Source organism: Vulpes lagopus, chromosome 21 (assembly GCF_018345385.1).
Source record: "Vulpes lagopus strain Blue_001 chromosome 21, ASM1834538v1, whole genome shotgun sequence".
Taxonomy (NCBI): Eukaryota; Metazoa; Chordata; class Mammalia; order Carnivora; family Canidae; genus Vulpes; species Vulpes lagopus.
Window position 1 is genome coordinate 19,301,046 of NC_054844.1, and position 13,962 is coordinate 19,315,007.

The 13,962-nt window shown below is 33.8% G+C and overlaps 1 protein-coding gene and 1 pseudogene across 7 annotated transcripts in view; one reads left to right on the forward strand and one right to left on the reverse strand.

Annotated features, from left to right (window-relative positions):
- Positions 1-13,962, forward strand: part of SLCO1B3 (solute carrier organic anion transporter family member 1B3) — an 85,893-nt gene that overhangs the window by 50,869 nt on the left and 21,062 nt on the right. For 5 of the 7 annotated variants that reach the window (XM_041735800.1, XM_041735798.1, XM_041735797.1 and 2 more), the window contains 7 exons: positions 2,891-3,032; positions 6,564-6,696; positions 10,317-10,438; positions 11,508-11,654; positions 11,848-11,946; positions 12,218-12,460; positions 13,589-13,753. In XM_041735800.1, coding sequence (XP_041591734.1) covers positions 2,891-3,032; positions 6,564-6,696; positions 10,317-10,438; positions 11,508-11,654; positions 11,848-11,946; positions 12,218-12,460; positions 13,589-13,753 — 1,051 coding nt within the window. Of the gene's footprint in view, positions 1-2,890; positions 3,033-6,563; positions 6,750-10,316; positions 10,439-11,507; positions 11,655-11,847; positions 11,947-12,217; positions 12,461-13,588; positions 13,754-13,962 lie in introns of all 7 variants that reach the window. The other 2 variants (XM_041735803.1, XM_041735802.1) reach the window with 2 other exon arrangements.
- LOC121480076 lies at positions 3,698-5,390 on the reverse strand (annotated as a pseudogene).

The window sequence follows — 13,962 nt, forward strand, 5'->3', positions numbered from 1 at the left end:
AATATTGCACCCTCCCTGGTTTAGTAAATTGCAATACTGGTACTCCACCTAGTGTCTATCCGTGGTACTACAGATTCTAGTTCAGGGTTTATTGTCTTAATCTGAGATCCTCAACTCTGGCCATCCACTCTTGTCAGTACTTGAATACAAGCTGGTCCCTCATGCTGCCTCAAAGTCATAACATTGGATATAAGTCCCATTCCTTTCTCTCCCCTGGATACTTGAAGGGAAGAAAAGATGGGAGGTGAGGGTTTTGTCCCAATTGCATTAATGATGCTTTGTTGAGGGAAGACTCTGGCAAGAAAATTGAGTGTCACAGATTTTCCTATTGGGACTTGTATGGTTGGCTTTACACTGTATAGGAAGCATAAATGTTCACAATATTAATTCTGCCAATCCATGAGCATGGAATATTTTTCCATCTCTTTGTGTCTTCCTCAATTTCTTTCAGAAGTGTTCTATAGTTTTTAGGGTATAGATCCTTTACCTCTTTGGTTAGGTTTATTCCTAGGTATCTTATGCTTTTGGGTGCAATTGTAAATGGGATTGACTCCTTAATTTCTCTTTCTTCAGTCTCATTGTTAGTGTATAGAAATGCCATTGATTTCTGGGTATTGATTTTGTATCCTGCCACGCTACCAAATTGCTGTATGAGTTCTAGCAATCTTGGGGTGGAGGCTTTTGGGTTTCCTATGTAGAGTATCACGTCATCGGCGAAGAGGGAGAGTTTGACTTCTTTGCCAATTTGAATGCCTTTAATGTCTTTTTGTTGCCTGATTGCTGAGGAATATAAATAATAGTGAAAGGGAATAGAAGGGAAGGGAGAAGAAATGGGTAGGAAATATCAGAAAGGGAGACAGAACATAAAGACTCCTAACTCTGGGAAATGAACTAGGGGTGGTGGAAGGGGAGGAGGGCGGAGGATGGGGGTGAATGAGTGACGGGCACTGAGGGGGGCACTTGACGGGATGAGCACTGGGTGTTATTCTGTGTGTTGGCAAATTGAACACCAATAAAAAATAAATTTATTATAAAAAAAAGGATGCAGAAATGTTTAAATGGTTTTTGGATTTCATTTTGCCCTGATGTAAGTTATAGTCAAGTGAGGGCAATATATATTACACAAATAAGTAAATAAAAATATTGTGAGGGGAAAGTGGTATAATTTTAAGTAGGTTGGTTAAGGAAAGGCTCACTGTGAATGCTATATTGAGCAAATCTCTCAAAGATGTCAAAGAGTAAATGATAGGGATATAACCATGGGGAAGAGTTTTCCTTGCAGGAAGCAAAGCAAGAACAAAGACCCTGAGGCAGAAAAATAAACCTGGAATACTCAAGGTAAGACAAGAAGGCTCGTGTGGATGGAGAGGAATGAGCAAGTACTGGAGTAACAGAAGTGAGATCAGAAGGATAAAATGGAATATTTGTGGGGAAGGGATAATTGGGGGAGAACAGATCATTTAGAGGCTTTTAGGTCATTGGAGAGATTCGATATTACTAAGAGTGAGGTGGGAAAACATGGAGGGGTGGCATAATCTAATTTTATTTTGAAAGAATTTTTGTAGTTACTGTATTGAGAACAGGCTGAAAGGGGGATGAGAGCAGAAAGAGAAAGATCTGGTAGGAGGCTAATGTGATCCAAGCTAAATGATGGTGGCTACCACTGGTGGTGTAGGAAGTAATAAGAAAAACCCATCTGAATCAGCTTGAATTGCTATAAGAAAATACTAGAGGCATGTATTTTAAGTCACGTAGTGACTTAGAAAACAGAAATTTATTTCTCATGGTTCTGGGGCCTGGAAGTTTTGAAATCTGGGTATCAGCATGGTTGAGTTCTGCTTAGAATGCTCTTCCTCATTTTCAGATGACTATCTTCTTGTGTCCTCATAAAGCAGAGGGAGAAAAGTAAGCTCTTCTAGGACACTAATCTTATCATGAGACTTTTATGACCTGAGTCCCAAAGCACCCATCTCCAAATATTAGGGATTAAGGTTTCAACATATGAATTTGGTGGGAACACAAACATACAGTCCATAGTAGAAGAATATTTTAATGTTGGATATAAAAGGAATTTACTTATGGGTATAAATGTGGACCATAAGAAGGATGAATCAACACATTCTGTTAAAGTGAATTTGAAAATAAAACATCTGTAAACCACTAGAATTAAAGTATTTTATTAGGATGTTGAATATACTGCTTTGTTGTTTTCATTTTAATTTGGATTTCTCTTGGGATCCCTGGGTGGTGCAGCGGTTTGGCGCCTGCCTTTGGCCCAGGGCGCGATCCTGGAGACCCGGGATCGAATCCCACATCGGGCTCCCGGTGCATGGAGCCTGCTTCTCCCTCTGCCTGTATCTCTGCCTCTCTCTCTATCTCTCTGTGACTATCATAAATAAATAAAATTAAAAACAATTTTTATTTGGATTTCTCTGATAATAGTGAGGTTTTATAAATTAAAAAAAAAAAGCCATTTTCCAGCTGATGTCCTGGAAATTCCATCTTTGAGAATGTGTAGCCACTCCCCTCACAGTTAGCCTATACTTTTCATGGGGGAATAAAGAATAGCTTACATTGTGGCCATCTCAGGCCATTATCTAGCTTCTTAAAAATGAGTTAATAATATTAAATGAAAAATAAGAACTTTGACTGTTCTGCTCTAATTATCTGATATTGTAACCAAGTTAGAAAATGATGTTTTATCTGTATAATGATAATAACATTAAAAAGACTAGGAAGGATCAATTGCTATAGTGGAAGATGGGTATGATTTCTATGATAAAAATAATGTTCTTAAGTAAATAAGATAAGTTATTTTTAATTCAATACATATATAAGCCCTATAGTCTATTTGTTAATAATTTTCTCCTTTCTTTCTGCTTTTTCCTAGATGTTCTTAGTAGCCCTGTCATTCAGCTTTACGTGTAAGGCACTAGGTGGAGTTGTTATGAAAAGTTCCATCACTCAAATTGAAAGGAGATTTGACATATCATCTTCTATTTCTGGCTTAATTGATGGAGGCTTTGAAATTGGTAATTTTTATTTCTATTTTTATTATTATTTAGTAATAAGATTTGCAGAAGTAAAAACTGCTCATACAAGCCCTGCACCACTAATTCTCAGTCAGGAGTAAATTTGCCCTCCAGGGACAATTTGATGATAATGGATGTTATTTTTGGTTATTATAACTGATGGGAAGGAGATTGTTATAGGCATCTTGTAGTGGGGGCCAAAGGTGCCACTACACATCCTACAATGCACAGGACAAAACCCATGACAAAGAATTCTTCAGCCCAGAATGTCAATAAGCAGACATTGAGAAACTTTAATCTATACAAACTCATTGCTTGCAAACTAATATTTTGCAGGGCTTTACCTTCCCTCTTTCAAGATGTCCTTGTATAATAAATAAATAGATAAATACATACATACATAAATAAATAAATGTTGGAGAGAGAATTATGATTCTGATTATTTGAGGGAAGAGGAAGAGCTTTGAAGCAACTTCTGTTAGGTTTGTGCTGTTTGCATATAAAATTTGAAATGAAAAATATTTTTGTTTTTAGAACATTGAATATATTGCTTTGTTGTCTTTAATTTGGATTTCTCTAATAACAGTAAGGTTTTATATAATATTGGATTATAATTATAATGGGTTATAATTATGAATCAGTAGCTCATTACCTTCTCCCTTATAGCCTTTAAAAACTTTTAAACAATATTCAAATTTATTAAACAAAAGTTCTTAAAACTTTTATAATACTTTAAGTATTATAAAATGTTTAACTTTCATCAGCTTCACAGTTTCTGTTACTCCTGAATTTTGCAAAGAACTGAATCTATTAACACCCACTGAATTAATTCCACTCTGTATTTTCAGGCATCAATGTCTTCCTGCAAATATTTCTTTGTTTCTTTTAACATTTCCTGTGTTTCTTCTTGAGAATGGCTAATGAAAACATCACCAATTTGGTCAGGTATCAATAAGCAGTTCTTATGTGCAGGCATGATGTCTTACAAGCATATTCTAAATTTTGGAGTTGTTTCATTTTCACTTCTTTTTTCCTTCAGCTCTACTTGTATTCAGTGCAAATTTGTTTTTCTTTTGTTGATCTTCAAAAATAATACTGACATTTTCTCAGTCTCCATGGTGGCTGTCATCTTGGGCCCTTTTTAGACCTTTTAATGATTTGAAGGGACTCAAAATTATGTCTGTTGTATTAATTACAAATATTTTCTATAAGTTTGTTGTTTATTTTTAACTTATCTTAAAATATATTAGCTGTTGAATATTTTTAAAAATATTTGTGTAAAGGAAGACCCATGTATCTTCTTACTATGAATTCGGCATTTTCATGATTAAGAGGCCATTACACCCTTCATATCCTTTACCCTTCTGTTTCAGGGATTTAATGAAACCGTCTAAAATTTTAGTTTTGGACTGTTAATTAGCTTTAAATTCTGATTCAGTGTGTATTTCTTCTTATTGATGAATAGATTCTTAATATTTTGGTTAAACTTTGTAGCTGTTTGACAGCCATTATGTGTGCATGGTTTTAAGTTTTACTGGTTTCTTTGCTTACCGCTGTTAATTGAATCCTATGACTTCAAATCTCATCTTTAGTTTTTGTGGAGTATATATTCAAGTAGTTATTTTTTCCTGGAAATAATTGAAATAACATGTTCCAAGCCATTGTTTGTTGGAAAATGCATTACTCTACCATTATACTCAAGTAACAATTTGATTATAGAATTAAAATTTCAAAATCTTTTTTCCTCAAAACACTTAAAACATGTATCTGTTTTATAATATTCAGTGTTACATATAAGAAATCATTATCAATGTCATTGTCATGCACCAATAAGTATCTCCTCTTTATCCTTGAATTTCAGAAATTTTACCAACATATTTCTGAACTGTTTCTTTTACATTACTTAATGCTGGAGAAGTATAGAAGTTTGTATCTGAAAGCTTAAGTCTTCTTTTAAATGAAGGAGTTTCTTTTTTTTTTCTTTTTTAAAGATTTTATGTACTTATTCATGAGAGATACAGAGAGAGGCAGAGACGTAGGCAGAGGGAGAAGCAGGCTCCCTGCAGGGAGCCAATGTGGGACAGAATCCTGGAACTCTGGGCCTGGAACTCTAAGGATCACCACGCCCTGAGCCAAGGCAGATGCTCAACCACTGAGCCACCCAGGCATTCCTTTATTTTCTATTTTTAAGTTTGTTTCTTCTCTTCTATTTTCTTAGTTATTTCTTCTGAAACATATACTAGAAGAATGTTAAATTTCCTCACAATTTTGTTCCTTTAACTTTTTCTGTCTAAAATTTTCCTTTTTTTTTTTTTTTTGCTTTATGTTCCATCAGTCTTCTCTGATACCATCTTCCATCTTACCAGATCCCAATATGTACTTTTTTGAATACTATTTTTAATTAACAAAAATTCTTTACTGTTCTCTTATTATTTTTAGCCTACCAGTTCTTTTTTTTAAAGATTTTATTTATTTATTCATGAGAGACACAGAGAGAGAAAGAGGGAGAGACACAGGCAGAGGGAGAAGCAGGCTCCATGCAGGGAGCCCGATGTGGGACTCCATCCCAGGTCTCCTGGATCAGGCCCTGAGCTGAAGGCAGCGCCAAACCGCTGAGCCACCTGGGCTGCCCTAGTCTACCAATTCTTATTTTATGGATGCAACCTACCCTTTACCTCTAAAGAGACTAACTAGATTTTTTCAGTTTCTCCTCTTTTTAGTTTCTTTATTTAAGGGTTTCTCCATGAGTAACTTTATCTGCCAGTTCATTTTGGTGCTGTTATTTCATGCTTTTTTCCTCCCATCAAATGTTCACTAATTCTTGGTTGTTATTTGTTATTATACATGTAGCTCCAGATGGATCCGGTTGGTCATGACTTCCTATACTTGGAATGCTCTTCATCTCCTTTTTATTCTAGATAACTAATACTCCACTTTAAATCTCAAGTGACCTCTACTCCAGAAAACTTTATTTCAGCCCCTACTTAATTTAAGCTCTTCCTTTCTGTGGTCTAATATCACCACTGTTCATCTACTTATTTTTATCATTGGTATATAAATTCCTGGAGGACAAATACTATGGTTTATTCTCTTCTTTATATTTCCAGCTCCTAGTACTGTGGCAGGTACTTAATAGAAATTTAAGGAATGGTAAGAGTGAGTTAATAAATGTTCAAATGAGCACCTTTCTCTCAGGTCAGGAAGATTTCTGCATTTTTTCCAGTCAAAAACAATTCAGTCAGTGCCATATTTTTCAATAAAATTTTGCTTCACTAATATTGCCAAGTTATTCAAGTGTTTTATTTCCTATCTAAAAATTCATTCTTTTTCTTAACACCATATAACTATACAATGAGTTGTTTAATGTAAGTGAGTTTCATCTTCTCAATTAAATTACATGATCTGTAGGGAAAGGCACGTCTTATGCTCTATTTGTATTTATTCTGAGGCTTTCCATTCTATTGGACACAAAATCGGACTGGCAATATTTGCTATAATAAATCATAAAAGGTAATTTTATTCTCTTTGTAGGGAATTTGCTTGTAATTGTATTCGTGAGTTACTTTGGATCCAAACTACACAGACCAAAGATAATTGGAATCGGTTGCTTCATTATGGGAACTGGAAGTATTTTGACTGCTTTACCACATTTCTTTATGGGATAGTAAGTGTTAAACAGCTCTATGTCATTAATAATCATTTCATTGTAAATTCATGGTAAGTTTTCATTATTTTTCTTTTAAATAAGCAATCACTTTTTGAGAAGAATACCCACTAAGCATGTGTAGAAATGAAGTATATTTTTTATGTTTTAAGTTGCTTATTGCTTTATCAGCCATGGCTTTCACTGATTTTGAAATATGAATAGCACTAAATAAGGTTATAGTTTCATAGGAAATAAATGATCTTTTTATGACTTTCTGGTATAATATATACTTTGTGTCTTTGCCTACAAGATTTTGTTTATAGTCAATAAGTGTGCATCACCTAACCCACTACCATTCCCATTGAGAGGTTTTTTTTTTTTTTAAGATTTCATTTATTTATTCATGAGAGAGAGAGAGAGACACACAGGCAGCGGGAGAAGCAGGCTCCATGCAGGGAGCCCCACGTGGGACTCGGTCCTGGGTATCCAGGATCATGCTCTGGGCAGAAGGCGGTGCTAAACCGCTGAGCCACCGGGGCTGCCCGAGAGTATTTTTCTTAAGGTCATGGTATAGTTCTGATTAGAGTCAGATACTAATGATGGAAAACCTAAAATAGCAGTGGCTTAAATAAGATAGAGGCTAATTTTCCACATAAAAATTTAGTGAAGACAGACCTGGCATGATAGGTTCCTGCTTCTCTTTATCATATTGTGCTGCCTTGCATAGCCTCAACATCATACTCCAAATTGTGGCAATGTTGTCTCAGGCAACAAGATAAAAGAAGAGAAGAAGAAGAAGAAGAAGAAGAAGAAGAAGAAGAAGAAGAAGAAGAAGAAGAAGAAGAAGAAGAAGAAGAAGAAGAAGAAAAAGTGTGTGCTGGCTGAGCTTAAGAAATATTTTCAGAAGTATAATACTTCTAACTTCACAGTGGCCAGAACTTTGTTACATCTGACATTCAGATACAAAGACATTGGCAAAACTAGACTTTATTCCAGTCTGTCATCCTTCTAGCTAAAAATCCCATCTCTATTACAATGGAGGGAGTGAAGAACGGATATTGAGAGACAATGAACAGTTTCTGCTAAAGATATTAATTACTTATTCATTGCCCAAACCAACAGTCATGTCTTTTGGTTACCATAGTAATTCCCTTCCCCCCTTTTAAGAGTACTTTCTCATAAGTACTTTCTTCTTCTTGGTACTGCTTCTTCTTCTTTATTGTTGTATTACTGTTCCTTGATTTTTTCCCCTATATTTGTGGCTTCTTTTTTTTTTTTAAAGATTTTATTTATTTATTCATGAGAGACACAGAGAGAGAGAGGCAGAGCGAGGGAGAAGCAGGCTCCATGCAGGGAGTCTGAGGATGGACTTGATCCCGGGTCTCCAGGATCAGGCCCTGGGCTAAAGGCGGCGCTAAACCGCTGAGCCACCCGGGCTGCCCTATTTGTGGCTTCTTCATCATGCCTGCCCTTTTATTCTGCTGCTGACACCATAATGTCACTATCCGCTAAGCTCCCTCTTCAATCTTCTTCACTTTTCATTCTAGATTATTTGTATGAAGTCTGTGCATTAAATATAGCAATAACATACATTGACTTTTTCTTACACTCAAGTCATCTCATAGCTATCTCCAGCCTACCATCTGGTAAGAATTTCCCATGCATATATTCAAAATTAAATTCACCACTGTGTCAAAACCAGTTCAGATTTTTCACATTTACTCTTTCAATGATGATTCATTTAGCCACAAAGGAATTCAAACCAAAGTCAAGGGGCTTATTCTAGATTCTTTCACTATTTCAACACACATGACAAGTGGTCACCAAATATTATTTATTACTATCTTCTTGCTGTCAAGGTTGCTTCCTCCTTTCATCCCCATTGTTTCTAACCTAGTTGAAGCTTCCCACATCTCTGGCCTGGACTTTCTGCCCTCAGTCTCAACTCCATCCTAACTCATATCCTATACTAGAGAATTTATTTTAAAACACAAATATAATTATTTCATCCCTGCTTAAAACTCCCAAGTTCCTATTGAAGGGTTTCTCAAGCTTTAGTTTCAAATCACAAGTGAATCAACAAATCAATTCAGATGATTGAAATCAACAATTTTTTCGAGGAGAGAACAGAATAGAATAGAAGTATATATAATGTGAGAACAAATACTTTTCTGTGCAACTTTTATTTTAATTGTACATATATTTATGAGTGTGTGTATACATATGTATATGTTCTGGTAGTGTTGCAAAATTTATTTCTTACTGTTGGTCATAGTTGAAAATGTCCAGTGCCCCTTGCCTATGGATTAATATCTAAACTCATTTACATGTATCTTCACTGTCTTTCTAGCTTCATCTTACACTGCTCTCCAGGTTGGAGGACCACACTCTAGGCTTGTAGCTTTCCAAATGTGCCATAATATGTTATATCTTTACATGTGGTGTTTCTATAGCCTTGAATAATTTTCCCTCTTTGTCTACCTGTTAAGCCCCTATTCATTTTTTTGCTCCTATCCATTTTTAAGATTTATCTCACATGTCATCCTCATTGTGAACTCTTTAATCTACCACCTCTCCCACCTCCAAGGAAAACTGATCATCCCCTTTTCTTTGTGACAAATCAGGACCTGTTATGTTCACTTGTCACATGCTTTATTATAGATCTTTATGTTATAAAGTACAAAATACTTTAAGTATAAAAGCTGTGTGTTTTACTTTTCGTTCTCTGGAGCTGAGCATAATGCCTGGCCTGCAATAGGCTGCCCTTGGAGCTCACAGGGTAACTTCGGATCAGCATTTGTTACTATTCTGGCTCCATCTCTGTTGTTATTAAGTTCTTCCTCATCAAACTGAAATGGACTAGAATTTTCTAAAACTAAGTTTTGTAGAGTCAGACATTTCAATGTATATAGTGGGGAGGAGGATATGAGTATCTATGAAAGAAAGCCAGAGAGGTTATTGATAAAAAAAAATGTGGATGAATTTGTATGTATTGTAGATTGACTTGTAAAGTGCTCTTCTAAAATCTATTAAGATTTACCAGAAAGTTAATCAGGAAGTTTAGATTGTGACCACCTTTGAAGATAATTCAAATGGGTTCCTTTTAAAATTTAACACATTTTTAAGTTAAAAATTTAACACAGCAGAGTTTTTTTTTCTTTAAGATTTTATTTATTTTTTTTATTCATGAGAAACACAGAGAGGTAGAGACATAGGCAGAGGGAGAAGCAAACTTCTTGTGGGGAGCAATGAGGGACTCGATCCCAAGACCCCAGGATCATGACCTGAGCCAAAGGCAGATGCTCAACACTGAGCCACCCAGGTGGCCCAGGTTTCTTTTTTTTTTAAAACAAAACATGAAACCAAGATATTACATATCTTGAGCATAATATGTACACTCCTAGAATGATAATCCACCTTTCCTGGGAAGTGCTGAATAAATATTTCTTAGTGGGCACTCCCATTTCATTTTTACCATCACTTTCCCTGAAATTCTGGCTGTGAAATTGACAAAAAGGATTCTGATAATTTAGAGAAGAAAATCATGCAATTAAAGTGAGGAAATTCCTCTGCATTCCTGGGAAAATGAAACTATTCAGCAGATAAGCTAAATTTTAAATCTAGTGATATTGTTACAGTTACAGGTATTCTAAAGAAACTCATATTAATCCATCAGAAAATTTAACATCAAGCTTCCCAACCTGTTTACTTGGTCAAAATTTGTTACTCAATAGAACATCATCTGAGATAGTAGAAAAAGGTAAGAATTCATAGTGTCACTAATAAATATTCTAAAACTGAATTAATTATATCTGTAAAAAAATTATATTTATTACCAAAAACGATTAAAAAACAGGAAAATCATTTGCATCTTGTGTATATAAGACAAAACAGTGTTAATATATATAAAGAGCTTTTAGGAAGTAATAAGAAAAGAAAATATTTCACCAGGAAAATGGTAGAGAATATATACATTTAAATTAGGGAAGTGGTATAAATATGTAAAAAATATAATTGTATGAAAAACACTAATTATTACACCAAGTAAATATTTTTTTACCTATTAAGACTCAAATCAGGAATTATAAGTTTTTTAAATGTTAGAAATTTCTACCTATTAGAAAAATATTAAAAATGAAAAGATTTTCTGCTTATTTTATCAAAAATAAAAAGAAATAATGTAGAAGCATTTTATCCATTCCTTGGAGTATATAAGTTTCTCTTTTTGAAGGTTAATTTTCAGTATAGTAAAGAACAAAAATATGTATCTGTGCTTAAATCAGCAATTCTACTTTACTGATTTGTCTTAGGAAAATAACCAGGAATGCGCACAAGGACTTATTTTACAATTATAGCCAAGGCATTCCTGTTTAAAAGAATGGAAACTTAGAAATATCTCATGAGTTGATTAAATAAATTACAAAACCTTTATTCAGCACAACAAGATGCAGTCATTAAAATTCTGCTATAAAAGAAACCTTAAACACATGGGGAAATTGACATAATATGATGTCAAGTGTAAAAGTAGGTTGTAATCTGAGCTGGCTATTTAAGTATATAATGTACATAAAGATTGTGCATATTTTGTTGTTACCTAAAAATGTGGAAGATATAATAAACATGAGGAGCAACTCTGTGTTTGGTGGGGTTATAGATAATTTAATTTTTGCTAATTTTTGCTTTCCTATATTTTCAAATTTTGTAACATGAATATGAATCATTCTTACAATTAGAAAAAAACAAAAATCTTAAAGGGGTTAAAGTAGTTGAGTTGCTAATAGGAATGCTAAAATTAATATTTTAAATAATACACTATCTTGTCTATGTAGGTTGTGAAAAGGAATCTGTGTCATATATATGGTTATATGTTCTGCTGGGTAATATGCTTCGTGGAATTGGGGAAACCCCCATAGTACCTTTGGGGATTTCTTACATTGACGATTTTGCTGAAGAAGGACATTCTTCTTTTTATTTAGGTAATGTACAGAAAATATTAGATTTTATGACTACTTTCCCTGGGTCTACCCTTGAAATAATAGTGCTGTTAACTTCATTCTTTTGTTTATTAAACAAATATTTTTAGACATGTATAATATTACTTTAAAAAACATATTGAAAAAGAACCATGTATTCTTGACATCTGATAAAATTGTTTTATAATATCTTTAGGTACTTTGCATGCAATATCAATGATTGGTCCAATCATTGGCTTTATACAGGGATCTGTGTTTGCGAAAATGTACGTGGATATTGGCTATGTAGATCTCAGTAAGTATAATTAGAACAAGGTAACATAATGTTTTTCAAGTACAGGACATCATTGTTCCAAATATTGAATGAATTCACTTTTTCAATAGTCCTTTGCTCACTATTTGTGTGTTGAAGTGTGAACAAAATTTTAAAAAATAGCATCTCAGAATTGATGTAATATAGTTTACTTCTTCATCTATGAAGGACAGCAATCATTATTATTATTGCACAGAATATATTGCATTTCAAAATGATTTTTTGACTGGCTGCTTCTAATTCTTTATTCCAGGCGATATCAGAATAACTCCTAAGGACACCCGTTGGGTTGGTGCTTGGTGGCTTGGTTTCCTTGTGGCTGGAATATTATCTATTATGTCTTCCATACCATTCTTTTTCCTGCCCAGAGATCTGAATAAACCACAACAAGAAGAGAAAAACTTAACATCTTTGCATTTGCTCAAAACAAATGAGGAAAGGAGTCAAATGACTAATGTGACGAACCATGGACAAAGTCTTAGTGGAAATATCACTGGCAAGTATTTCACATTTATAGTTGATTTGGAATTGTTAATTTCAGTAAAAGTAGATGAAACTATTTCTTACTTGCCATTGAATAAAAAACTTAGTTCTGACCATATTAATGGAAACCGTTAGAGATCTAGAGAGGGAGATGTTTCAAAGTCCATGTCATCCCTATCTAATCATATCTGGTTCTATCTTGCTAGACTCTGATACTATACTAATATTTTTTCTAAGAAATTCCTTCCACCTTTAACTTTCATTACAGTTGGTTAACCTTCTGATTATAGACCCAGATCACAAAATTCTTACCATGAACAGAAGTTATGATTTTTTTACACATCTGTTTGTAGGCACAAGTTGTACTGTTGTCAATGTCACCTAAGACACAACATTATTATTCTCTTCCTCTCCTTGCACCATAAGAAAAATGATTTATAATACTGCCAGATTTGCTGATACAGTATTTTATAGTAGAAAAGCTGTCTACCAGGAAACAGATCTGAGTCCTGGTACTAAATTTAACTTCATAATTTTTTAAAATTTAGTCTTCTCATTTCTGTGAACTTTGGATTACACTCTCTTTATTTTCTTTTTTTTTTTTTTATTTTTTATTTTATTTTATTTTATTTTTTTACTCTCTTTATTTTCTTGCATTATACTCTCTTTAAAGTAACTTTTAACTTAATGGTTGTCTTATTAATATAACAATTAATTTTAAGTGCTAACTAATAAGAGATAATGCATGTCCATTCACTTTGGTTTCTGGAGCACCTAGCATATTGCCTGGGACCCAGTTGAAAACCAAGTATTTGTTGAATTAATGAATAATTGAATTAATAATATATGCAGTTGTATGGTAGAGTGCTAAGAATAACCAAATATAAAGTGAACTGAGCAAGGTGCAAAACAGCATGTACATATGGTTTCATTTTGGGGTAAAATAAACTGAGTGGATATTAATGTACATATGGAGAAATGAGGAAAAATATTTAAAAATGCTGTTGACAGTAGGAATGCAGGGTACTCTTTCTGTTACACGTTTAGGCAATTTTCAATCTTATTTAACTTTTATTCATTTATAAAATTAAGATATAACATATATTTAAACTGAATTATATCATATTTTTATATTTTATAGGTTTTTTCCAGTCTTTGAAAAGCATCCTTACCAATCCCCTATATGTTATATTACAGTTTTTGACATTACTGTTAGCCAGCAGCCATATTGGTGCGATTACTTACATCTTCAAATATGTAGAGCAACAGTATGGTCAGTCAGCATCTGAGGCTAACATTTGGCTTGGTAAGACATGTTTTTTAAATTTGCTTGATAAGCTATCTACTGTCCAGTAATTGAGTTTCAAACAACATTTTGCTGTGAAGGCAATTTTATATTTTAGTAAATATAATTTCCAATTATTCTTTTGTAAATCTTATCAAATTTCAGTCTCATGATATCATCATTGCTCTGCATTTGAAGTTGCATCTCATGTTATTTTTGAGAAGATGAAA